This window comes from Helianthus annuus, chromosome 15, assembly GCF_002127325.2.
Source record: "Helianthus annuus cultivar XRQ/B chromosome 15, HanXRQr2.0-SUNRISE, whole genome shotgun sequence".
NCBI lineage: Eukaryota > Viridiplantae > Streptophyta > Magnoliopsida > Asterales > Asteraceae > Helianthus > Helianthus annuus.
Window position 1 is genome coordinate 36,384,883 of NC_035447.2, and position 26,984 is coordinate 36,411,866.

General features: G+C 36.0%; 2 protein-coding genes and 4 long non-coding RNA genes across 8 annotated transcripts; 3 read left to right on the forward strand and 3 right to left on the reverse strand.

Moving 5' to 3' along the window:
• Positions 1-1,495: 1,495 nt before the first annotated feature.
• LOC110911315 (protein BASIC PENTACYSTEINE2) lies at positions 1,496-3,928 on the reverse strand. Its single transcript, XM_022155919.2, has 2 exons — positions 3,796-3,928; positions 1,496-2,656 (listed from the first exon to the last, which is right to left on the reverse strand). Exon 2 carries the CDS (start codon positions 2,648-2,650, stop codon positions 1,754-1,756), a length of 897 nt encoding a protein of 298 aa, XP_022011611.1. The 5' UTR covers positions 2,651-2,656; positions 3,796-3,928; the 3' UTR covers positions 1,496-1,753.
• Positions 3,929-9,257: 5,329 nt separating this feature from the next.
• On the reverse strand, positions 9,258-9,761 carry LOC110909575. 2 transcript variants are annotated; one of them, XR_002575460.1, is made up of 2 exons: positions 9,546-9,761; positions 9,258-9,357 (listed from the first exon to the last, which is right to left on the reverse strand). It is a non-coding gene; the product is annotated as an uncharacterized LOC110909575 (long non-coding RNA). The 2 variants fall into 2 exon arrangements; XR_004880702.1 differs by having other exon boundaries at positions 9,538-9,761.
• A 7,047-nt stretch (positions 9,762-16,808) lies between these two features.
• On the reverse strand, positions 16,809-20,081 carry LOC110911316. 2 transcript variants are annotated; one of them, XM_022155920.2, is made up of 8 exons: positions 19,847-20,081; positions 18,991-19,394; positions 18,153-18,233; positions 17,992-18,051; positions 17,814-17,900; positions 17,602-17,673; positions 17,421-17,522; positions 16,809-17,218 (listed from the first exon to the last, which is right to left on the reverse strand). In XM_022155920.2, the coding sequence occupies exons 2-8, from the start codon at positions 19,345-19,347 to the stop codon at positions 17,099-17,101; spliced, it is 879 nt and encodes a 292-aa protein (XP_022011612.1). In that variant the 5' UTR covers positions 19,348-19,394; positions 19,847-20,081; the 3' UTR covers positions 16,809-17,098. The 2 variants fall into 2 exon arrangements, with proteins under 2 accessions (XP_022011612.1, XP_022011613.1); XM_022155921.2 differs by lacking the exon at positions 17,421-17,522 and having other exon boundaries at positions 19,847-20,075.
• A 227-nt stretch (positions 20,082-20,308) lies between these two features.
• On the forward strand, positions 20,309-21,928 carry LOC118487192. Its single transcript, XR_004880703.1, has 6 exons — positions 20,309-20,656; positions 20,819-20,876; positions 20,964-21,025; positions 21,346-21,413; positions 21,525-21,641; positions 21,826-21,928. It is a non-coding gene; the product is annotated as an uncharacterized LOC118487192 (long non-coding RNA).
• Positions 21,929-21,952: 24 nt separating this feature from the next.
• Positions 21,953-24,244, forward strand: LOC110909576. The gene is made up of 7 exons (XR_002575461.2): positions 21,953-22,238; positions 22,751-22,825; positions 23,143-23,230; positions 23,312-23,373; positions 23,465-23,605; positions 23,778-23,911; positions 24,051-24,244. It is a non-coding gene; the product is annotated as an uncharacterized LOC110909576 (long non-coding RNA).
• Positions 24,245-24,722: 478 nt separating this feature from the next.
• LOC110909577 lies at positions 24,723-25,833 on the forward strand. The gene is made up of 3 exons (XR_002575462.2): positions 24,723-24,789; positions 24,911-25,060; positions 25,526-25,833. It is a non-coding gene; the product is annotated as an uncharacterized LOC110909577 (long non-coding RNA).
• The last annotated feature ends 1,151 nt before the right edge of the window (positions 25,834-26,984 follow it).

The following is a 26,984-nucleotide window of genomic DNA, read 5'->3' on the forward strand; positions in this document are numbered from 1 at the left end:
TACAGGAAGTTCCAATATATCGAAGGTGCAAATTTGAACATCTGCATAGTAGCTTTGCATACTCAATTGCACAATATAATTCTCCACCTAAGCTCTTTGGGAGATTAAATGAAGTTTGGGTGGATGTTGATGGTTGTGAGTCTTCTTCCCTGATTGTGAAACGAGATGGTGGTAGTGTTGGCGAACACAAGGCTGGTGTTGTGCAAACAGCATCAGAACAATCCTGGATGAAAGGTTCACTGGAGATGAAAGGTTCGCTGGAAAACACATTCACCGGATAAGAAGGGTTAGGGATGATGATGGAGATGACTGGTGGCTAGAAGTATGGATGGGGGTATGGCACTATGGCATTTATCTAATATACATTTAACTTCTTTACTAACCTACTATTTGATTTTGAAACTTTAAAATTATTTTAATTTTGTTTTTATAATTAACGGTCAATAAATAATTTCACACGCACTTAACTAAGAATTTAACGCCGTCCACCTTTAGAGATCACAAATGTTAGAAAATCTATACAATAGTTTTTTTTTTTTTTTGGGGGGGGGGGGGGGGGGCAACATCAAACCCATGCAAACCACATGGACCATTCGAGTTATTAACTCTAGTATTTTTGACATGGATCAGTTAACACCTCATTTTTTAGTAATACGGCTTTAAGTGTGTGTGGATTAAGATTGAAGTATTGACGCAAATAATAATATGGGTCATGTTTGTGTTGAATAATTTAACCCGTCAACCTGCAACACGCAACCAAACACAATTGATGCCTCTAATCAGTGGTTAATAAAAAACCAACTTTATATGAATCAAAATTTCAATATTAGAAACTACGAGCGGCAAAGCTGTCAGGTCAGGTAATTTAATATGTCAAAACAAGTTAAGGCCAAAACAAACACCTTAAATCAAACCAAATGGGTTATGGGCAAAAGAAGGTTCACCCACTATTAGAGGTAGAAGCGGTGGTGGCACCCACGATGGTGACGGTAGGCGTCAATCGCGGTGAGTCACAGAAGGTTCATGTTCACCCACTATATTATTTTTCATAACGACGTTTACTTTACCACCACATAGCAGTAAAGACAGCCACTCCCAACTGTTATGGGTGGTAAAACAAGGGTACACTTCTATGATGACTCTTGAGGAAAATAGATACCGACCCAAGTTGGCCCAGAAAATCCCATTAGACCCAAATTAACACATGTTGCCAGGTGAATTTGAAACTAAACAATGTACTCAGATCCCCAAACTAGAAAGCACATTCTTTAACATGCTACTAAAGGCACACACAACAAATGTGTTCTAAGTGAAGACAAGGAAATAGAGTGACAGTTAAACCACAAGCAAATCCAACATTTTATTGCATAGGATAAAGCTAAAGGCAAAACAATTCTGGTTCAACTGTATTGGGCCACACTTGGTGCAACTAAAAGTCAAAGAAAGTCAACCATAAAACTTAATTTAATGGAAACATATGCCAAAAAAACAGTAATAACTGAACAAAAGAGATCAATAAAAGTGATTCAAGAATCATAACTCTCTACCAGTAACAGAGGCCGGAAAAATAGCATTTTGCATAATTTCTAGTAAAAATAAAATAACGTTACGAGACCCGCAAATGTCTAAACGCTCTAGAAAAACGGGTATCATGACTCTGAAAAATCATGGATTAACAGAGGTACAATGTAAACCTCTGCAAAGGGCTACAGACATATATACAAGTTAATACCAAACAAGGTTGGATTTCGATCTACCTGATGGTGACAAACTTGTTGGTACCATGTTTTGCCCAGTGAGCCCTCAAGTCAATTGCATTAGCAAAATTATAGCCTTCGGATGCAAGTTTCTCCAGAACCTTCTTAAACGCACCTTGACTCATCTTCCTACCAGCAATCCGAGCCCCACGACGTTTGGTGCTCATCGGAAGTGGATACATTGATATGGTGGTTGTGCAACAAGCCGACTGCCACCCGCCACAGCCCCATCTGTAACATTGTTGTGGGACCCCGGTGCACGAGCAAACAGGTATTGGGATACCGGAAATATCCATATCAATTCCGTTAATCACCACATCCATACTTCTCTTCATTGACTTTGACCGTTGACCAGAGGTATTCCCGATTTGTTTTGGTAAAGGTGGTGCTGGTGCTTTCTTTGGCTTCTTAGCTCTTGGCTGTTTAGGTGTAGTCAATGCCGCCGCTGTTCTTTTCAACTGACCACCGTCAGAGCCGCCACTGTCACCACCGCCGCCGCCGCCACCACCGACGCCCGTTGCGTAATCATCTAGAATCATCTCCTTTGAACAATCGACTGGCTGCATCATGTGCATTGATTGGGAAGCTGAATTATCAGGAATAACTGAAAAATTATGGTTTCCGGGTAACATACTAAGGATTCTTTCTCGTTGTATCCAACCGTCCCTCGAATAGTGCATTGGAACAGGTGGTTCTGGAACCATTGAATTGCGAGGGTAGTGGTAAGACAGCCCGTTAGGGTTCATTATGAACGGGTTTTCCCGTGAAGATGATAAAGGTTTGACGTCTCGGGGGTCAATTATAGGAGACATCAGTTGCAAACCAAGGTGTTCCTTAAATGAAGGTGGTTCATAATAGCCCCAATTTCGCATATTCAATCCATCATCGTCCATCTGAAACTACAATGCAGGCAGAAAAAAACACACCATACAGATTATATCTTTTACATATTTCAAAATAACCTCATAATAATATTCAATCTCTAAATAACTAGCAACTGTTAGGTTCCCCAAATCATCAACAGAAACGTAAATTTCTTCTTGATTCAATATCAAAATGTCGATACAATAACTAAACCTAATTAAAGAGATTTGCAATAACATATCGAATATCGAAGATCTTTTCATTTAAACAGATGCTAACACGTCAATAACTCAATTAAATCCAACTTGACAACAAAAAGTCCCAATTTTTAATATTGAGTCAATCTGAAACTACAAATGCAGGCAGAAAAACACACCATACAGATTAAATCTTTTGCATATTCACGTAACATCATTCAATCTCTAAGCTAGTTCGACTCCCTAAATTATCAACAGAAAAGTAAATTTCTTTACATTTCAATATCAACATGTCAATACAATACCAAAACCTAATCAGCGCGATTTGAATAATAAGGCGAATATAGAAAATTTGTGCAATTAAATACATGCTAACACGTCAAATTATCCAATTAAACATAATATGACAACAAAATAGCCCTAATTTCTCATATTCAATCCATCATCATCCATCTAAAACTACAAATGCAGGCAACAGATTACATCTTTTACATATTTCAACATAACCTCATAACAACATTCAATCTCTCCCCAATCATCAACAGAAAAGTGAAATTTTTTTCAATTCAATAACAACATGTCGATGCAACAACAAAGCCTAATCAAATCAACAGATCAAACCTCGAAGATTTGTGCATTTAAACACGTGCTAACACATCAATTAATCCAATTAATCCTAATTCAACAACAAAAAGCCCTAATTTCACCGTCTACGTAACAGATCTAACATAAACGGTGACAAAACAAACAGATACTCGTTAGAACTCTAGATCTGTATTCAATGTCTGATTAAAATGCGTTAAACAACACATGAAGAGCCAAATTTGTAATAAACAGATCTAAATTAGATAAATTTTGGTATCAATTTGTCGGTGATATAAAGTACAATATATGTGTTACATCAAGGGGCAAACATTCTTTGAGGATAGAGAGAGAGAGAGAGATGTAACAGTGAGAGAGAGAGAGAGAGAGCTTACTTGTGTTGGTGAAAATGGCCTTTTTAGGGTTTGTAGAGAGAGAAAGCAGATGAGAGAGGAGAGAGAAAGAGAAGTTTGTATGAAAAAGAATTTTTCAGTTTGATATTTAAATAAACCGAATCTAGTGTTGTGTTGATTCTTTACTCCCACCCAACCCTAATCCGGCCCGTTTATGTTAATATGGGTTATGGGCTACCCCACTTTCTTAAGTAAAAACATTTGTTAAACACATCACTTTTAACCATTGAACTCACACGCCTTCGTTCCTCTTGTAGGATGACCTCGGCATTTCTAACGTCACAAGGCTAATTACTCGCATTTTTTTGAAGCTTTTGCAAATCGTGAGCATACATGATCTTCTTTTCATTTTTACACTTTTAGGTGCAATATATGTTACCATATTAAAGCTCACACAAACACACATATCCAAATACTTTATTCATACAAACGAATCCAATATACATGCTTTATACATTATAGGGTAAATTACTTTTTGAGCCCCTGTGTTTTGATGGTTTTAACCACTAGAGTCCAAAATCAAAATGTTTAACGCCCTGAGTCCCTATAACCACTTTTCTTAACCATTTGAGTCCAAATTTCTAACACTGTTAGATTTTTTTTGTTAAATTTTGTTAAATGACCAAATTACCCTTATTATTAAAAGGGTAAATTACTTTTTGAGTCCCTGTGTTTTATTGGTTTTAACTAGTTGAGTCCAAAAGCAAAAAGTTTAACGACCTGAGTCCCTATAAGCATTTTCCTTAACCATTTGAGTCCAAATTTCTAACACCATCCATATTTTCTGTTAGTTTTCTATTAAAAGAATAAAATGCCCCTGTCTTCTTCTTTACCCTTATAAAACCCTAAAAGTTCTACATCTCTCCCAAACTTACAGCCGCACACAAATCCAAGTCTCTGTTTTCTCTCGAGTACACACCGGAGATCGGAGCTCCGGCTATCTTCTCCGACAAGCGCCACCCTTACAACCCGTTCACCTAAACCCCCTCTTTCTCTGTTGCAACTCAGACGACCGGAGTCGCACCTATGGCGATCTCCGGCGTCTTCTCGTTCACCGGCGACAACCACCCACACACCCCAACTGCCCTCCTTCTTCTCCGGCGAGCCACACTCCACACGCACCCCTGTAAAACCCCAACACCTCCCTGTTACCCTCGGTTAGACGGCCAACCACCACCAACCGGTGGTGGCGTGTGGCGGTAGTTAAGCGCGGGAGAGAGAGATAGGGTTAGAGAGAGAAAGATCGGAGGAGGAAGGAGAAGGTCTGATGTTTACAGAAAGCTTGTGGGAAACAGTTTTGGTTGTTTGTTGATTTTGTTTGTGTTGTTTAAATTGGAACTTGTTTTGAGTGAGATTGATGTGAAATTAGTGATGAGATTTCACTAAGTAGTTGCTTCTAGTGAGATTTCATCCAGCTCAGTACTAAGTGATGAATTCAATTCTGATGACGCCCCCTTTTGAGTGCCCTCCATATCACCTTGAAATTCAATCTTGTTTTCAATCATATGGAATTGCTTTTTGGATTGAGACATGTCATTTTCTAAACCCTGGAAAATCATACCTGATTGAACTTGATTTTGATATCCAGTATATAAAGGTTGACTAGAACTCTCCATTGAAAGAACCTGCCCTGATGCTTTACTTTCAGATTTGATCTGAGTCATCATCTCTCTCGGGATTGAACTAGAGTTCTGATGGCCGGAGAGAAAACTTACCGGTGGCTGGAGAATGGTTACGGTGGTGGTTGTTTGGAGAGAGAGAGAGACTGGGTGTTAAAGAGAGGGTAAGGGGCTGTTTGGCAACATCTGAATCAATAAGTGCTGAATGAATAAGAGGTCTGAATGGTTAAGAGACTCTGAACCAGTAAGTGCTGAACCAGTAAAGTGTTGTTTGGTTGCACCTCTGAATGACGATGTAAAATGACATTTTTAGCCCTCTGAACTACTTTGGGTTGAATGAAATATACATATTGTTATATACACAGAGAATCAGTTCAATTCAATCTACCAACATAATATTCAAACAGCAAATGAAACATAATATTCATGTTATTATTATACACCTAGAGAATCAAACAGCAGACAACGATGAATCATTCAGTTCAATTCAATCTACCTTCACATACAGCAAATTAAACACAATATTCATGTTATTTATATACAGAGAGAATCAAAAAGTAAACAGCTGATCAGTTCAAACATATATTTCAACTTCAGAATTCATACCTTAATCGACGGCGGTGGTGTCGGCTGAGGAGGAGCGCTGTAGAGGTGTCGGCTAAGGAGGACGGCGACGCTGTTGAGGTCCGATTGAGGGAGAGGGCGGCAGCTCTGTGGAGGTTCGGCCGTGGAGGTGAAGGCTGAGGAGTTGTGGCGGCGACAGAGAGGCTGTGGAGGAGGGGCGGCGACGGAGAGGATGTGGAGGAGTGATGGACATCTGTGGATGAGAGGAGATGAGAGGAATGGGGTTGTGGAATTGATGCGGAGGTGAAGGCTGAAGATGCGTTCATGAGGAAGATGATTAGGGCTGAGGAAGAAGGGCAGGCTTGTCAAAAGTTCCATTCAGATCTCAAAAAGTGCTGAACCATTCAGATCTGAATGGTTTCATTAAGAGGTGCATATTTCGTGAAACAAACACCTTAACCTCTGACCGATTCAGAGGTTTCCTCTTAATGGGGCCATTCAGACCTAAACAAACAGCCCCTAAGTTCTGTTGTTTATTTTTATTTTTCTATTTTTTAATATAGGGGCATTTATTTTTTTATTGTATAACTATAAGGGTATTTTGGTCATTTAATAATATTTAATCAAAAATTCTAACAATGTTAGAAATTTGGACTCAAATGGTTAAAGAAAATGCTTATAGGGACTCAGGTCGTTAAACTTTTTGCTTTTGGACTCAAGTGGTTAAAACCCATAAAACACAGTGACTCAAAAAGTAATTTACCCTTATTAAAAATAAATAAAGAAACTATTTTTTCTCTCACTCATTTCTTTCTAAAGACCTGTTCTCTCATCTTTCGTTATCTCTCTCTCTCTCTAAACCTAAACCACCTCCATCCCACCACCACACCTCCACCATCAAGACAACTGTTGGAATGAAAATGCCGTAAACAGTATGAGTAATGAGTTGTTAACCAAAACATAAACATTGAAAATTTCGCCCCTAAGCTAGGGTTGGAACACTATTAATTAGTTAGGGTTTTGAATTTCCCCCAAATTGAAAAACTCAATACAGAGAGCCACCACAAGAGATTACCATCAATAGTATAGCAGCTTGTTCTTCTGCTCGTAGCTTGTTTTTGATCGATCACCATCACTCTCACCTTCAACAAATCGATGTTTTTCTTTTGCTTTTATCACATCCACTCATTTGTGATCTTCTCTTCTTGTTGTATTTGATTCCACATGCATTGCAAAGCGACTTTCAACAAAAACGAAATCAAAATCAAAATTAATAATAATCATAAAAACTTCAAAATCATCAAAAATTAATAATCGTAAAAAGAAAATAAAAAAACTTCGAATTCATTATAAGAAATCAACGATTCAGCGGTAGAACTTCGAAATGGGTGGAGGTAGGCGACGGCCGGTGTTGATGAAGGTGGGTGATCGGCGAAGTGGAGGTGGTGTTGATGACGAGCGACGACGGGGTGTTTGAAGACGGAGGTTGAAGGTTGTCTGAACCGGCGACGTGAAGGTGATCTGAGCCCTAGGTTTGAATCAGCAGAAGGTGAAGGAGTTGAGAGCTGTTGGAAAGGAAGATCTGGAAATATAAGGTTGAAGAAAGAGAGAGAGTGTTTTTTATTTTTAAATATAAGGGTATTTAGGTCATTTAACAATATTTAACCAAAAAATTCTAACAGTGTTAGAAATTTGGACTCAAATGGTTAAAGAAAATGCTTATGGGGACTCGGGTCGTTAAACTTTTTGCTTTTGGACTCAAGTGGTTAAAACCCATAAAACACAGGGACTCAAAAAGTAATTTACCCTACATTATATTTTAGGAATACATATATCCAAGAAAGTCATTCTTGCACTATACTTTGTCATTTAACATGTATAGCACTATAGGAGTAGCACACCGCCCGTTGATGGGTCTATGTTAAGAATGACAATCATACAAACGGTCTTGTTGTTGCGACGACAAGATTACGCTGGTGGAATCTTTGAGTTGACACGTATGTGATGCATGCTAGTTCATGTTATGTTTATGCCTTAGTATACATTTGCCATGTGGATCTCGTTAAATTCTTTTATACTTATGCTAGTACATCAAACTTGTATGCCACCAATGCATTTTTGTGTTGACATGTTACTTTAATATATATATATATATATATATATATATATATATATATATATATAGGGCAAGGATAAATTGGAAACCCACTTGAGTTGAATAAACCCTGAAAACCCAATAACAACTATTGATTATGATGCATGGATGACTAAGATTAATTTTTGGATATCTGTGGCATTTCCCCCTTTCTCTCAATATTTAAATATATATGATGTACGTGAAGGGTAAAATGGGAACACTCTTACATTTATTTCTTACAAACAAACAAAAAGTCTACATGCATGTGTCAGATTTTGGTTTCTTTTGATGTAATTCTGCTTTTTTCATTTTTTATATAAATCAGATTTTTTGTTTTTTTTATATACATCTGTATTTATATTATATAAAAAATGTAACATACATTTTTTAATTATCAATTTATGCCACATTTGTAATAACACACTTTATTTCTGTAACATAAAATATTACATAGAAACGTAACATATAATTTTTACAAGATTAAATGCACTTTATTTTCTGTAACGGACATTATTTCTGTAACACAAAAAATGTAACAGATATTTTTGCTTTGATTGATTGTTACATTTCTAATACAAAAAATGTAACAACACACTTTGTTTCTATAACAGTCACTTTGTTTTTACAATAATCTGAGAAAAAATGTAACAACACACTTTATTTTTATAACAATCTAAAAAAGTGTAATAGTGCACTTTATTTTCAGTAACGTGCATTATTTATGTAACACAAAAAAATGTAACATGCATTTTTTAATTATCAATTTATGCCACATTTGTAATAACACACTTTATTTCTGTAACATAAAATATTACATAGAAACGTAACATATAATTTTTACATGATCAAATGCACTTTATTTTCTGTAACGGACATTATTTCTGTAACACAAAAAATGTAACAGACATTTTTGCTTTGATTGATTGTTACAATTCTAACACAAAAAAAAATGTAACAACACACTTTGTTTCTGTAACAGTCACTTTGTTTTTACAAAATTTGGGAAAAAATGTAACAATACACTTTATTTTTACAACATTCTAAAAAAAGTGTAACAATGCACTTTATTTTCAGTAAAGTGCATTATTTATGTAATACGAAAAAATGTAACATGCATTTTTTCCTTGATTGTTACATTTCGTAACTATGTTCAACATCAAACATCTTTTGAATCATTTTCAACATCTGAAACATCATCTTCAAATTGTTTTGGTTGGTACAGATCTGAAACAAATTTTACATAAAAAAATTGATGCAATCAATAATAAAAACAATAAACCCATAAAACAAGAACTTAAAAACCTCCATCTTCTTGAACAAAAAAATTGCAGATCCACAAAACACAACAAAAATGCAGACTAAAAAAGTGTAGATTTGCAAACAAAGCTGAAAAAAAAAACATACTTATTCACCTTCTTGAACAAGATTTTCGAACAAACCCCTTCAGCCTCCTCAAAAACGTAAAAAAATGTGTAATTTCACCGGATCTTTCCCTGGTTTCGAACAAAAACTTCAGCCTTCTCTTCGATATCTGATTCATCATCTTCTTCGTGTACGATTTTCTTCAAAATAAACCAAAGAGGATCCGTCTTCATGGGGTTTGAAAAGAAACATGATGGATCCAGATCTAAATGACGGGTCCAGATCTAGATCTTGAAGGGTTGAAAAGAAACATGATGGATCCAGATCTAGATGGCGATCTGGGCCATCTAATGGGTGTGTTTAATGGTTAAGATGAAGTCAATGACAATCTTGTAATTTTTTAGTTTATTTAATTCATTGTTTTAAAAGACTAGGGGCAATTTTGTCAATATATCGTGTTTTAAATCATTTAGATAACCGTCAGTCAAACCCAGTCCCTAATTTCACACGATTTTCCCTCTTTCTCTCCAAACCCATCTTCGAAACCCCAATCCCTACCAAAAATAACTACAATCATGGAAGAAGATAACTTTAGAAAGGATGGAGAGCACCGGATCAAATTAAAACACTTCTCCATATCCACCATCTCCGAGTTCATCATCACCATTCAAATACTGTTCGTATCATCTCCGTTTTCTTGACGATGTGTTTTAACAGCAAGCAAATTAATACAGTTGTGTTTTAGCAGTAAGCAGATTCATACAGTTATGTTTTAGCATTCAGATTCATACAGTTGTGTTTTAATAGCAAGCAGATTCATACAGTTGTGTTTTAGCATTCAGATTCATACAGTTGTGTTTTAACAGCAAGCAGATTCATACAATTGTATTTTAACAGCAAGCAGATTCATACAGTTGTGTTTTAACAGCAAGCAGATTCATACAGTTGTGTTTTAGCATTCAGATTCATACAGTTGTGTTTTAACAACAAGCAGATTCATGCAGTTGTGTTTTAGCATTCAGATTCATACAGTTGTGTTTTAACAGTAAGCAGATTCATACGCTGTGTTTTACCATCCATGCTGGTAATGCTGGAAGATTTCTTGACGTTGTGTTTTAATAGCAAGCAGATTACAAAACAGTAATCTGCCAATTACAAAACCACCTTTATATTATGGGATCTATAAAAAAATGACTTTAGCCCTGTAAATTGTTAAAACACAGCACCAAGAACATGCTGATAATTTCCAGTAATCTTCTGAACAATGGAATATGCGATTGGTTTAGATTTCGAAAACAAATTATTCAGAAAATCATGGAGAAAAACGGTTACAAAATATGGACATGGATAATTAGTTAATGAAGATAAATTCCAAAAATAAAAATAGAATGTGAAAGTACACAATTGCCCTTCTAGTTAAAAATCTTCAATGCCACATGTCGCATTCTGATTGCTTCCTAGACTTTTTAGGAAAAACCCACTTTCTACTCAACTCCTACTCTATATATATATATTGCAGGAGCATGATGATGATGCGTTAAAAGAAATCTAGTCGGATGGACTAGAAACTCACTTTAGTTTAGATTATGTTTTGCTCTTTTAATTGTTACCTTGTCGTTATTTCCTTTCCAAAGATTTATTCGGATCCTTGGTAATGAAATGAAATCTTATCTTTAGATTATTGTCATGTAGTCTTGTTATGATGTCTCTTGCAATCTCGTTTTCGTCTCGCTCCGATGTTTCCGTCATCGATTGGGGTGTGACACACAAGACCACTTAAATTGACTCTACATCAACGACACACACCAAATAGCACGTAGGCACATAATATGTAATTACACACTACCACAACCCACTCTCTTGGTGGTCCTGTGTGTGGGCATTCGTGCGACAACTGTATAACATAATGCGAAAATAATAGTATAATAGCAATGAAAAATACGAGCTTATTCAAAACTCGAAATTTTATAAAAATAGTAAATATTAACATACGTTACAAAACAATCCAAATGTGCATCTATAAAATCAAAGGTGACTTGGCGACATCATAGGCATTCGTTAGTGGAGTCGCAACTTCCAAGGCGACAAATCGAACACAACCTAGCCTACGCCTTAGAATTAACACCTGCGAGTCAATCTTTAAAATATGTCAGCTTTCACTAGTAAATACAATTAACAAACACATTCATAAAGAATGTTTAAATAGTCATGAAATGAATATCTTGATTTATGACAACTGCTTATGAATTTAGTCATAGACCAATCGTACACATCACAACAATTGTCAGGGATTAAGCCTATACCCCCATCTTTATGACTCAGTTCATGGATACATTTACTACTACCGCATGTGCTTAAATTTGCTCAAAGTATTTTGCAAGCATGGTATTTTAAAGTCCGTAACCCAATTATGGTCTCAGACTGAATTTAGGCCTTTTACGGATCGTGCAAGGCAAATCAGGTCAGACCTTACAGTCCGTGAACAGATCAGATATACCTTGTCAATCTCGTCGTCTGCTTCTACGGTTCTACCGTATTAAGTTTACATATTGGAATTTTAGTTCAACTAGGATTAAGACCCACCCGCGTTGCGGTGCGGGTACATCGTAAACATTGAATGGATTGGTTCAAACATCATATGATGCATGAACCATATGAAAATACACATTTCGACGTATGCAGTTGAACTCAATGTAACCTGTATAAGCATTGTTATTGGATCAAACGTAAAGTAAATCAAATTCATATCGAACAATCATAACGTATTATATGTGACCCAACTCATACATAGAAAACGTAACGGGTATGAAGGAAAATCTGCACATGTAATCGAAAGGGATTAATTAGAGCTTTCGAAAAAAAAGGGAGAAAAAGAAACCATAATTTGACTCCACTCGATTCGAAACAAACTTTATGAAACATACATAAAATAAACACGAAAAATATTATATTTGACCTGAATCATTTCCCAAAAAAGTTTACGTCCAAACATAGAACAACTTGAATTTATACCAAAACGTACATAAAAATATGCACGTAAAAATGGTTTCTTTAAACGAAAACGTATTATATTTGACCTGACTCGTCTATAAAAAAAAGTTTACGTCGGAATGTAGAACAAATCATATTTATACCTACCCGTACATAAAATATGCACGTAAAAAATAGTTTTTAAGTAAAGGAAGTATAGGGGTAAACCGAAACAAAATATTAGTAAAAAATTTAATAGGTTAAAAACGTTCGTAAAACTGTGCCAAGTAGCATCAATGCCACAACGGCAGCGACTCTCAACATTGTAAAAATAAAATAGATAAAGTGGGAAATATTACACCGAACGAAAAGCAGTTATAAAATCGTTGAACCATGCACACCCATTACAGTGTGTTAATGCGAAGAAGTTATTATGGAAATGGACTTGAAAAAGTGTTCGGAAGCTAAGCAAAGAGCTAGAGTTAGGTGGGCCTCAGAAGAGGATGCTAATACAAAGTTAAAAGGGAAATTATGACATTTATTCGCAGCCGCTTCAAGGAGGAATGGACGATAAGGCCGCAGGTGAACTATGATAATTCGAAGATTCTGGAAGAGTCGGATAGGTTGTTTTTAATTCAGCAGTTTTCGGAGGAGGAAATAAAAGCCGCAGTGGCGGATTGTGGCAGTGACAAGTCTCCTGGTCCTGATGGCATTAATATGAGATTTATTAAAAAGTTTTGGCATTTATTCGAAAGGGATTTTAAGGAGGTGCTAGATTCTTTCTTTGTCAATGGGGAGTTCAGTGTGGGTAGCGGTTCCTCCTTTATCACGCTAGTTCCTAAGATTAAAGATCCGGTGGAGTTAAAAAACTATAGGCCTATCAATCTCATTGGAATCATTAGCAAGGTTGTCTCTAAGGTTCTTGCGAATCGGTTGAAGAAGGTCATTGGGTCGGTAGTGTCGGACTCGCAATCCGCGTTCTTGGAAGGGAATTTTATCCTGGATGGTCCCCTTATGGTCAATGAATTGTTCGCGTGGGGTAAAAAGTTCAAAAAAAAGGTTTTTTCTTCAAGATTGATTTTGAAAAAGCCTACGATAATGTAAATTGGAATTTTCTTCTGGATACTATGTCTAGAAAAGGTTTCCCGGAGTGTTGGTGTCTTTGGATCAAGGGTATTCTAAAATCCGAGAGATCTTCGGTGCTTGTCAACGGGTCGCCGGCGTTCGAGTTTCAGTGTTACAAGGGTCTTAGACAAGGAGACCCTATTTCGCCGTTTCTCTTCATTTTGGTTATGGATGTTCTTTCATGTTTGCTTGATAAGGCGAGGTTGGAAGGGCTTATAAACGGGACGAAAACACCTAACAATGGGCCCATTATATCTCACCTATTTTATGCGGACGATGCCATCATTTTAGGGGATTGGTCGGAGGTCAGTATCCTAAATGTGGTTCGGATTTTGAGAATTTTCCACGTGTGCTCGGGCTTGAAGATAAATTTAGATAAATCTAATATTTTTGGCATGGGTGTGGGAGCGGAGGACCTTGATTCGATGGCTTCGATTATTGGTTGTAGGGTCGGCTCCTTTCCTTTTTGTTACCTGGGGGTTAAAGTTGGTGCGAATATGAACCGGGTCGCCAATTGGAGCCCGATTTATGAGATTTTTGACGCCCGGTTGTCCAGTTGGAAGGCCTCTTTGCTTTCTATTGGGGGCAAAGTTGTGCTTATCAAATCTGTGCTTGAGAGTCTTCCAAACTATTATTTCTCCCTGTTCAAAGCCCCAAGTAAAGTGATTGCGGATTTGGAAGCTAAAATCAGAAAGTTTTTGTGGGGAGGAAACGAGGGAATAAAGAAGCTTCATTGGGTGTCTTGGGAATCGGTCACCCTTCCTAAAATTCAAGGGGGTCTCGGTTTGAGTAAGCTTAAAAACATCAATGTGTCGCTCCTTTCCAAATGGGGGTGGAGGTTGAAAACGGAAAGGAACAAGTTGTGGGTTAGAGTTGTGAAAGCTATTCACAATACGAGGCTCAACTGGGATTTTCTTCCGTTTAGAAGATCAATGGGTGGGGTTTGGTGCAACATAGCGAAAGTTCTCTCTAAATCCACGGTGGAAGGGCGTCCGTTGAGGAATTTTTTTAGAAGCAAAGTTGGCAACGGGGCAAATACATCCTTTTGGCTGGACCCTTGGTTATGTAACGAGCCGCTAAAAGATGTCTATCCAGAATTATTCAAGATCGAAAAGGAGAAGAGGTGCTTGGTGGCGGACCGGCTGAATGGAGGGTCGGCGGCGAGCAGTTTTTTACCCAGTTATGTTTGGGCCTGGGCCTGGGCCTGGGCCAGGCCAATCTCGGCTGAGGTAGAGGTTAATGAGTTGGCTGGTTTATGTGGAAAGTTGCATCATGTGCCCCTTTCTGATAGTGAGGATGTTTGGGAGTGGATTGGGGCGGCCAACAAGGAATATAGTGTGAAAGCTGTTAAAAAACTCCTGAATAATGAAGGACGGCATCCCCCTCACCTACAGGAGCCGATAGAAGACTGTACGTGGATTCCCGACAAGTGTAATATCTTCGTTTGGAGAGCGGCCATGAACAAAATCGCGACGGTGGAAGCTCTAAAACACAGAAACATTAATGTCCAGGATGAGTCGTGTGTCCTATGCAGGGATGGGGAGGACTCGGTTTCTCATATTTTTTTCGGCTTGCTATACGGCATCGGTTGTTTGGAATCACATTAGCAAGTGGGTTAAGGTTCAGAATTTGTTTTTCTTTGGTTTCAAAGACATAGTGGAGATTCATGAGCATGTTGGCCTTACCCTAGATAAAAAGGAAGCTTTCAAAGGCATCGCCAGGATTGCAGCTTGGTTCATTTGGAAAGCTAGGAACAAAGCGAGGTTCGAGAACAAGGAGGTTAGAGCGGATGTCATTATTAGTGAGTTAAAGGCTTCCGGCTTTTTATGGTTTAAAAGTAGGTCGAGGTTCAAAAATTTGTCGTGGCAAAATTGGGGTAAATTTGTAATTATGTAACTTTCATTGTTTTTTTTTGGAGGGACTCCTCAGTTTGAGGTGGTTCGATTGGTTCTAATGAAGTTCACCTTCTAAAAAAAAAAAAAAATACAAAATCCTTTTCGTGGTATCTCTTACAAGCGATAAAATGGTCTCGATTATCTAAGATTTTCACAGTTGATGATGTTTAAATTGAAATGTCGATTTTACTTTGATATTAAAATTACCGTTATCTCACCAGTGAAACATATTTTAATTATATAGTTTTCAGTGGTTTATTTATTCAATTGACAAGCAAACATTTATATTCTGTGTTTTCATCAAGCATACACACAAAAAGTGGCGGAATCAAGAATTTATTCATGAGGGTTAATTATCTACTTATCTATCACTAGGGGTGAGCTACTCGTGATCGGCTCGGTAAAAAGCTTGAACGAGCCGAGCCTTAACGAGCCCGGGCCCGAGCTCGAGCCTGAAATAGAGCTCGTTTTGTTATCGAGCCCGAGCTCGAGCCTGAAATACAAAGCTTGTTTAGGCTTGCGAGCCTAAACGAGCCCATACAAAATTTTAATTTTTATATATATAATATATTAATAATGATGATAACATTGATGAGCCGAGCTAGAGCCGAGCTTTGCTCGTTTAAGCGATGTTGAAGTGAGCTCGAGCCGAGCTTTTAGCTTATTTAAGGTTGTTCTCAAAATAGTTCGAGCCGAGTGGAGTCAAGCTCGAGCTTTGGGTTTTACTCGCGAGCCGAGCTCTAGCTCAAAGAAGTAGGCTCGAACCGAGCCGAGCTCTAGCTCGAGCTTCATAAAAACCTAACGAGCCGAGCTCTAGCCTGGTCGAGCTCGGGCTCGGCCCGGCTCGTTTACACCCCCTATCGATCACTAAAAATTAAATTTTATCGGCCAGCCCAGTTCGGGTTGAGCCAACTGGAGTCACGTGATAAAAATATAAGATAAATTCATTTTTATATACCCAATAAAATACGTCAAAACTTCACTAAATATCCATAACAAAAATACGTCCCTACAATTACTTTCTACGGGCTTTTATTTCTGAAACCTACTCGTTATACACTTATACCATTTAATAAACATTCGTAAGCAACGTATTCTAACTTCAATAAACTGTACACCACCTAAGATAAAAGCACTGCTAGTCGCACCCCTAAGAGGGTCTTTTGTGATCAGCCTTCGGTGTTAGAATAATAGAATCGGGATGGTTTTCCTATAGAGTGAGTTGTTCGAATAGTAAGAATGAGGACGGGTCGTTGAATGAAATATCTGCGGCGTATCATTTAAACATGAACACTCAACAATAATAGACACTACTAAAACTGATACAACCAAATACCATCTGAAATTTATTGTTTAAGATTAGATCAGATCATTTAAAGAATTCAATTACAAATGATTGAGTTGTTTCAACCTGAAACTGTTTTGACCCGTTATCCAACTAACCCATGTTGACACCTCTAAATGAATCTTCTTTTATAACTACATAATGTAACCTATACTTCCCCAAAAACCGATGAGTTGGCTCTTAAACTCGATGATTTGGTTCTGGTTCTGGGTCTTCACTCAAGTACAGATAAAAATTGAATGAAAACCAATGTCGGGTGTGTAATCGGTCAAATGGCTTTAGCGAACCATTTCGGTAATCTCAAGGAAGCCTTCATTCCAAGCCTTGTAAAGAAGAGGGCATACAGAAGATGTAGCAGGAACACAAAGAAACTGCAATTAAGTAAAAGCTGCCAAAAGGAAAAGATATCTCGTTACAAAACATCCTTCGGTTCTAAGAAAAAAAAGGTACATTTTAACATTTGAAAAAAAAAAGTTTCAAAATTAAAATGAATTTGTTTTAGTCTAATTACTTTGAAAATTCCACATCAGCTTTGGAGTTGATGATCTCAAATGTATCTAGTAATAGAATAGAGGGTTAAGAAGACGAACCACTGTCCCAAAAATGGCGTATATTATATTCATGGATGGAATTACCAAGAAGCCAAAGGATGATAGGATAAATGTGACTGAGGCATGAATGTTTATGGTAATCTACGAGAAAATGTTGACCAGTTCAAATAAATATTGAAATGTACCGAAGAATTTTCAGATATGAAGGTAGTAGAAGTACCAAAGCAAGGATGTTCTCTCTGATTAAAAATGAGTACATCACAACATAGCACATTGCACCTGCGGCTCGAACCTGCACAATTTTAAGATGCAACGTGATCCTTATAAGATGAGAAAACATGTTTCCACCTGGAAATTGAGAAGATGCGCGTGCGCGCGTGTGTGTGTATATATATATATATATATAGAGAGAGAGAGAGAGAGAAGCATTACAAGTGCGCTCACAAGCACAGAAACACCCCAACTTGCTTTTGACCTCCACAAAGAGCCCATGGCAAGACCAAGAAAACCATGCATTAGCTGAGATGCAAGAATATATACAGTCAAATAAATAAGGATTTAGCTTATAATATACAGATAAGTAAAGACTCCTATATAAACATTTGCTGACCAGGTAAGTTATGGCTTTTATCGGGCCAGCCAAGACAAGCAAAAGCGTAGCGGTTGCCACCTACAAAACATCAAAACAAAACTGAACTTATATAAAAAAAAAGAAAGAAACAAGCCAGTCATAGTATCTCTAAAAATTTTAAAAAGGGAAAGATTACATACCATAGTCTTTCGGCCAGCAACAATATCCCATCTCATTGACGAGAACACTATGGGCAAGGCAAAGAAACAACCAAAGTAGTTCTGCCACGTAAACACTATAAAGTAAATTAACTTGAGTAACATGTAAGAAAATTACATCAAGATAAGAATTCAGCAAAATATTAGTTATCTTTGGAATTCCTTTTACCAAATTATTAAAGGCAAATTGGATTTTAATAATCCTATCTTTTCTCAGTTAGGGGCTGTTTGGCAACATCTGAATGGTTAAGTGCTGAACCAGTAAGAAGTCTGAACCATTAAGAACCTGTATAATGCTTAACCATTCAGAGGCAAATGTCTGACCAATTCAGATTAGAAGGTCTTAACCATTCAGACTCTGTATAAATCTTAACCATTCAGAGGCAAATGTTTGAACCATTCTGACATCTGCTCGTGAAACAAACAGTCTGAACCATTAAGAGCCTCATTAAGAGGTAAACAAACAGCCCCTTAGCCAATAATAATCCCAACTGAGAATATTCTTACCACCGGTCCAAACTTTCCAACTATTTGTTTTCAATGGACCCCTGTTAAAAAACTTAACCCAGATAGTTTTTTTGCAGACGTGGACAAAAAAAATTATCCCACCCCATATGTCCACGTCAGGAAAAAAACTGGGTTAAGTTTTTTTAAAGGGGTCCACTGAAAAAAATAGTTAGAAAGTTCGGACTAGTGATAAGAGTATTCTCAGTTGGGATTATTATTGGCCAACTGAGAAAGGGTGGGATTATTAAAATCCAATTTGGCATTATTATTAAATTAGATTGATCAATCAAGAAGCTTGCAGTAAAAGAAGTACCTCAATCGCAAGAGAGCTGCTTAAAATATATGTTAATCCACCAAGAGCAGCAAACATAGAACATTCAACCAACCTCAACGTCTTCTGATAAACATCTCCGTTCATCGTCAAGTCATCAGAAGAACGCGTGTTTTCTTCTTCATCGTCTTTCCATGTCCATAACGGAGCTCCAATTTCCGAAACCCGAATCCTTTTTAGCTTTGAATCGGTTTTAGAAATGGGAAATTGGGGGTGAGAAAGTATTGAGGCTGATGAGGCATTGCAGAGTCTGGAGTTATGAGAATATTGAGAAACTTTCGGTTGGGGACGATAACAACCATGAATTTTAAGAATGTTCATGGTTGTTGAAGGAAGCATGTTTGTTCTTCACCGGTAAATCTAATTTTATTTATTGCAGCAAAACACTGCAAACATGAAAAAAAAAATGAAAATCTAACATTAACAAATACATTTACAATGTTCAAAAAAGAGCATCAGTTATTGGTTAATTTGGTTTTTAATTTTATTTGGTCATAACCAAAAACTAAACCAAACCGTATTAAAGAAATGGCTAACTGAACTGATTAACCGAATAAGAATTCGGTTACAGTTAAACTAGTAACCGAATAACCGAAAACGAATTTGGTTACAGTTACAGTTACAGACCGAGCGGAATAATCGAATTCTTATTTGGTTAGGTTTCTTTGGGTTAATTCGGTTTCTAACTGAACCAAAATGGCTTCACTATTTATTAACCAAATAAACCCTAACTATAAGTATAGTTGTAAACTTTATTTACATCAATTACTGTAAACACTAAACAATACAATACAACAACAAAAAAACAATAAAAACTGAAGAATTAATATCTATTTACCTAGAAATTATGCAACTGCAATGAGACTAGGTTTAATGAAGAGGGTGCAGCCGGAGGCAGCGGCAGCAGAAGAGGAGAAGCGGCGGCAACGGTGACGGAGGATGAGGCGCCGTGAAGAGTTCCGGTTTTATTATTATGGTTATTATGATGGATTGATTGATGGGTGATGGTGGAATGTGTGGCCTGGCCGGCCCTCTGGGTAGCCTTCCTCTTCCATTTTGATTTTGATTTTTCACATATAAACGTTTTAACAGTTTTGTTTCATTTCTATAAAAATAGACATTTTACTCCAATAATTTACTAAGTTTTTTTTTTATTTTGCTCCTTAGCATTAACTCCATTTAAAATGTTTGTTAGCTGAAAGGGTATTACGTAACTTCAAGTATAAAACTAAGGGTATTTTAGTAAAATTACAAATAAATATTATATTATATATCTATATATATTAATAAAGGAGATGATTTGGGCTATTTATCCTTGGATGGTGAAGCCAATTTGATGATGTGGCAAGCATTGGTTTAGTGGACTTTGATTTTGGGAGGGAATCCATCTCAATTCTCAATACACAAACCAAAATTCTAAAAACACAAACCAAAAAAGAAGTGAACACGGGATCCGGCAATTTTCGGGTCGGATGTATGGGTTTTCCAAACCCGTGTATATAAGGCATCTAAAAAACCTAAACTTCTCTACATCCACATTCTTCTCCTTCGCCGCATCATACTTGAAACCCTAGATTCACATCTCAGCTACGCTATTCCAGATCATATTGCCTCTTCTGCAATTTCTCTCACATCTCAGTTCTTCCAGGTATGTTGATTTTGTATTTGATATGGATTTATACCTTTCTTCTTGCTCTCAAACCCTATTGTATCTTCCCCATTCACGTTTCTAAATTTGAGTTTTTTTTTTTTTTTTTTTTTGCAGTCAAACACTAATTTCTAATCACCAAACCCTAATCCCGCTACGCAGTTCTCCCTCAACCTCAGTTCCACCATTCAGCGATTTCACTTTGGATCTTGATGATTAGGTAATGAATGTGAGCGATTTCACTTTGAATCTTGATGTTTTGTATCAGAATTCCTATATTTTATAATGTGTTTTTCTTTCTTCAAAGTTCAAAAGGTAGATTGTATGAGGATATGAACACTTCTCTCGCCATTGAAGAATATATAAACGGTACAGTTGTTTGTAAATTCTTTTGGATATGAATTATTTCTGTACATTGGTTATTGTATGTATACAAGTATTAGGTTTGATATCCAGTATTTTGTTTACAATTTAAAAGTTTTAAGACGCACACCAAGTGCTTGATGAAATGCTACAGCAAAAGTGATTTCTATTTCACATGTTACTAATTGGGTTCTTAGTGTTCCTTGCTCTTTGATTACAAATTTATTTTAGATGTAATTTAATTTTTCTATAATAGTCTATACATTATAATAGTTATACATATAAGTTGCTTTCTAATTGTTGATGTCAACTTTGTTCCAAAACAGTTATGGAATATGTCGCTGGAGGAGAGCTATTTGACAAGTTTGTAGCGCAACGCTTCAGTGACGATGAGGTTCTACTACCACGTATACCAAAGGATTTATTTGTTTTAGATGATACATGTAAATCATTCTGGCTTCAACTTATGTGTCGCTTACCCAACTTTGCTAATTTTTTTTTGTAGAGATATAATGACTTTACTTATGTGAAAAGATACATTAACTGAAGAGGAAGCTTGGTTTTATGTCGGAGAAACTGTTTTGGCAATCGAATCCATTCACAAACATAACTATATTCAGAGGTTATAACAATTTTCCTTAATTCACTTCATACAAACACGTGACGGGTTTTTTTTTATCAGAAATGTAATGTTTTTTAACTGTGACACGGATATTAAACTTGATAACTTGCTGCTTGATAAATTCGGCCACATGAAACTATCAGATTTTGGATTATGTAAACCGTTAGACTGCACTAATCTTCAGGAAAATGATTTCACTGCTGCAAAGAACTTAAGTGGGGCTCTTCAAAGTGACGGACGCCCTGCTGTACCGAGACGCACTCAACAGGAGCAACTGCAACATTGGCAGAGAAATCGGAGGATGCTGGTATGTTATTTTTGTTTAGAGTAAAATGCGATTTTTGTCGCTGAGGTTTGGCCAGTTTTGCGACTTTTGTCCAAAGGTTTGTTTTTCCGCATCTAGATCCAAAAGTTTTGATGAATAGTAGGACCCGATGTTAACATGTGTGTGTAGGCAATTGATGAATATTGAATGTATATGTTACAAATAAAGATATGTATGTTGTGTTGATGTAGATTGGAGCTCATCAATTCAAGGTTAGCAATGGGGATTGCATATTCACAGAAAAGTTAAAGTTCTATGAAGTGAATGATAAGGTTAGCTTAGCTTGAATTTACTCTAGAATATGGTTATGTTTACTATTTCATTAGCAGATATAAGCACACATGTCTTGTATTGAGAAAGCATGTAAATTTGCTCTTTTTTGTTTAAACAAGAGGCGGTTAGAGTATGAACACGTTAGGTGTTTTCCTTGATGGTGTTGTAGAAGAGCAAGTAAGAATAATTTGAACATACGCTTTCATCGCTTATAATAATTATATAAACCTGAAGCTTTATAATAATAAAATCACTTCTTATTTGTATGAGTATATAAGCAATAAGAATCACTTAAAAATAAATGGGATTGATGCATTCTTTCAGATCATTAAATTGTATTTAGTTTTTAATTTGATGAATTACAATGATGCTATTACCCCACATTGAATGAAGTTTATCTTTATTGGGTGGAATCATAATTTGTGGAGTTCCCTAGAAGTTTTAGGCTCTTACAAATAGTTTATTTTTTCTAATGAAAATGAGTTTCACATTCTTTTCTTCTTCTTTGCAGGCCTTAGATGCAAAATTAATTATCTTTAAGAAAAAGAGAAGAAAGAATTATTGATGAATAAAATGTCATAGACAGGTAAAGATAGATGTTTGCTATTTCAACCCATTTAATTATAAATTGGTTGATCTGGGTTAATTGGGTTGATCTGGGTTATGTTCTATTTTAATGGGTCAAATTGTTAAAATAATGCTAAAAATATGAATTGAAAACTGTTTACAGATTGTTTTTGCTAATCACTTTCTCCACAACTTAATATTGTTTTTGCTAATCACTTTCTCCACAACTTAATTATTATAATAACACTATAGTGTGTGCTGTCATGTTTGAAATGTTAATTGCATACATTATAACATTGATTAATCAATTTTAATTTGTATCAATGCGTTTCGCAGAGGTGAGTTTACTCACCATGTTAAATCCGTGTCAATGTCTAATTTTACTTCACAAGAAGTTGAAGCCCTTAAAGAAGGCAGTAATCAGGTACAGATATCATCTAATATTATTTTCTGTCGGGGGAATTTGTTTATTTACTCACACGATATTTACAATTTACTTCTCCAGCATGCAATGGAAACATTTATAAGAGATTGGGACCCACGAGAACATAGACTTCTACATAACAGGTGATGCACTTTTATACTTTTACGTTTTTACATTTAGTGTTTGAGTAGAAAGAATGTTAATTTAGTTTTTTATGCATGCTCGCTATTACAGCAATGTGGAGAAAGTTTGAGATTTTATAAAGAGTGTCTACGTGGATAAGAAGTTTTTCACTTCAAAGGCGTCCGGAAAACCTCCTAGAGATGCAATGGATGGTTCGGTTCTATATTGGATGTGATGGAAGTTGTTTTGAAGGTAGTTTATTCCTACTTCGTATATTGTGTTTGAATATATGTTGTAGTAGTTGGTTGTGAAAGATATTGGAGAGACTTTTTATGGTGTGGTAAATTGGAGAGACTTTTTGTTGTTGTTAATAGTATATGTTGCACAATAAAAGAACTTTATTTTGTTTATTATGGAATGACAGGCATTTGCACCAAGGAGGTACTATGAAATCGACCTCCATTAACGGCGTGAAGATGTATACAGTTGCAGGATAACATCGCTCGCTGGCCACTTGGCTACCGCCGAAGAAGCTTAGAGCTCTTCGCAAAGACAAAAGTATGGATTTTGCTTATTGTTTTTAGTTTCGTTAATAAACTTGATTGTGAATTTGATCTGTTAGATGTGGTACTTTTTTTTCATTAGCTATACAAGAATTGTTGTATTCTTTATTTAATGGTGTTATTTCTATGAAAAGATTACACGGAAAGGGTGGATTTGATCCAAGATTTAAGATTTGTCAACGTTCTAAAGCCATTGGTACATAATTGCACGCCAATTACTCGACAAAATGTCTCAATGAAGTGCTGCCATAAAAATTGAAGTCATAACGATGTCCAGCAGAGTTCCAGCAATAAGCAACTAACACACTTCTACTACAAATTGCACCAACAATATGTAAGTTTAAGTGCACAAGAATTGTTAATTTGCAAAAAAAAAAAAAAAAAAAAAAAGAAACCATTTAAATATTTTATACTCTATTACAAGAATCGATATTTTGTCAAAAATCCAATTTATGGAGTGGATTTGGTCCACCAGGCACAAGTTGCTCTTATTCATTCACTTGATTTAGTTGTCTAACCTTCATAGCTGCATTGCCTTATTATTACTATCGTATTGTTTTTATATGAATTAAATATTTAAATTTCCTTACTTGTGTTAAATATATTTACTAATTTTTCTGTTGCTTTATTAATAATATTTTTTTAGTAAAAGTAAATTATAAATGTGCATCATAACCCGTCAATAAGTTTATAGTTTGTACATAAAATCATGGGACCGCCATTGGTACGGCATGGTAGCATACTATCGACACCAAAGTTGATTTTATGTAGTTAAACGCTTATCATTTGGTTGGTTCTTTTTGTAGAATGGACTCGATTTACTAAGGGAAAGATTTTGGCAAATCGAAGGATATGATCTTCAAAAGGACTCGGGTATCTTTAAATTGTATTTTCACTTTGTCACTAATTTGGGTCACTTGTCACTGAGAGCTGCTTGATAAAGATGAGAATCTATATCTCTAATAAAATTTTTATTTTATTTTTAAATTTTTAGGAAACTAACTAATTTTAAGAACACTAATCATGGATTCTTCTGAAGATCACTGCGACCAAGGTGATTTCGAATTTGCGTTTAACAATAACAACTTCTCTGATCGTGTTCTTCGCATCTATATCTTTGATGAGTCTACACAGTCCCCATTAGGTACCAATATACCTACTATTATCACTTATTTTCTGTTTTTTTTTTTAAATTTTATCATCATAAACATAAATTGGGACACTGATTTTTTACACCAAAAGCTCTAGAAATCACATGCTAGCAAAGCCTCACCTATATTTGTTTAATGAAAAACCGTAACTTAGTTCATTACGGGGCAAGGCCGGCTGTTTCAGCTACGGGTGAGCATATCGGTTACGGTTCGGTTAATGGGATAATCCATAACCATAACCGATAGCTCGGTTATGGGATAATTCGTAACGGTAACCGTAACCGTAACCGATCATTGGTTTCGGTTAAGTTCGGTTAATCCTCGGTTACGATTAAGTTTCGGATGTTGTTCGGGTAACGCATTATTAAAAAAAGTGTGGCATATTGCAATTTTGCTGTATTATTTAAAATAGATCGGTTGTTGGTCGGGTTAACACATTATTCATTATTGAGTTTCAGGTGTTTTCGGAAGCTTCAAATGAAGAAAAGTAAGCTGCAAGTGCATCTGAAGCTGCAAATGAAGAAGGGGTGATGGAAACGAGAGAATATATATCTATCGATAAATGAAGAAGATGAAACACAATCGGTTCGGTTTGGTTCGGTTCGGTTATGTTCGGTTATGAAGATCATCTTATACATAACTAACCATAACCGAATGGTTCGGTTATGAGATCTCCATAACCATAAAATGTTGCAAGTAAGACAACAAATGTGGTGTACAAGGAGATTTTTAGTGAAATTTGAAATTTATTTTGTACTTTTTAAACTATCCTATATATTTTTAACTATATTTATTAAATATAGAATTAATTTTCTATCTTCTTTTTTTATTTTTTTTTATTTTTTGAATTTTTTGTGATTTTTTTCATTTTTAGTGTTTTTTTATTATATTTTTTTTAATATGGATCGATCCGGATAGTGATCCATCCATTTAAAATTATTTGGATATTGATCGGATCAAATGTAGTCTACAAGGAAGTTTTTTACGGCATTTGAATAGCTTTCTGTTTTTTTTTCTTCTAATGTATGTATTTGTACAGAATATTTCATTTCAAAGTAAATAATATGGTTTTGGTTGAAACCCGCGTATTAAGCGGGCATTCCTAAAATTAAAAAAGTGAGGTGTGGCGTGGAGTTTTTGAATGGTTTAGGGGCTGTTTGGTAGCCTCTGAATGGTCATTAAGAGGCTACCTCTTAATGGAACCATTTAGAATTTTACCAATGAGAAGGTAGAAAAAATGTGACATGTGATGATTTACCATTCAGAGGTTACCTCTTAACCATTCAGACTTGAGGTTAACTCTTATTCATTCAGAGGTTTTGAACCATTAAGAGGTAGCATCTGAATGGTCATTAAGAGGCTACCAAACAGCCCCTTAGTGTTAGAAGAAAAAGTAAGTTTGTAATGGTTAAAGTTTGGAATGATGTGGCAAGTGATGTGATGGGTTTGGATTTTGGGCTTTAACCAGCGTTTTGCATGCTCTTAGTATGAAGACTAATTATGATTGGATGCTTTTAGTATGATAACTGATATCTGAATCACCTTATGTCAAGAAAAGAGATGCTTCCAACAACTCATAAAATTTTGAAAAAAAGTAGAGTTGCATTTGTCTTTAAATTTAATTGTCCAACTAATCTACATTTGAAAATTATTTTTAATTTTGAAGACGTTAACATTTAATTAATATACCTTATTAGTCACGCATTATTCATTATTTAAAATATATATAAAATTGTGTTTAAGAAAATTTAAATATATGGTTGGACACGGGATCCGGCATATATTGGGTCGGACTTTTTTGGTCTCACATAATAACCCATTAATAATATGAATATTATATAAGGTTTCATAACCTAATTTCTCTAAACCCTAGGTATCAGCCACCATGTTCCTCCTCATCCTTCTTCCTTACGATTC

Excerpts from the sequence above, each read along its gene's own strand:
- LOC110911315 (XM_022155919.2), bottom strand. The coding sequence starts at position 2,650 with ATGGACGATGATGGATTGAATATGCGAAATTGGGGCTATTATGAACCA.
- LOC110911316 (XM_022155920.2), bottom strand. The coding sequence starts at position 19,347 with ATGCTTCCTTCAACAACCATGAACATTCTTAAAATTCATGGTTGTTAT. Across the intron at positions 18,234-18,990 it reads GCAGCTCTCTTGCGATTGAG|AACTACTTTGGTTGTTTCTT; the intron begins GTACTTCTTTTA and ends TTTACGTGGCAG. Across the intron at positions 17,523-17,601 it reads GAGAGAACATCCTTGCTTTG|ATTACCATAAACATTCATGC; the intron begins GTACTTCTACTA and ends ATTTTCTCGTAG.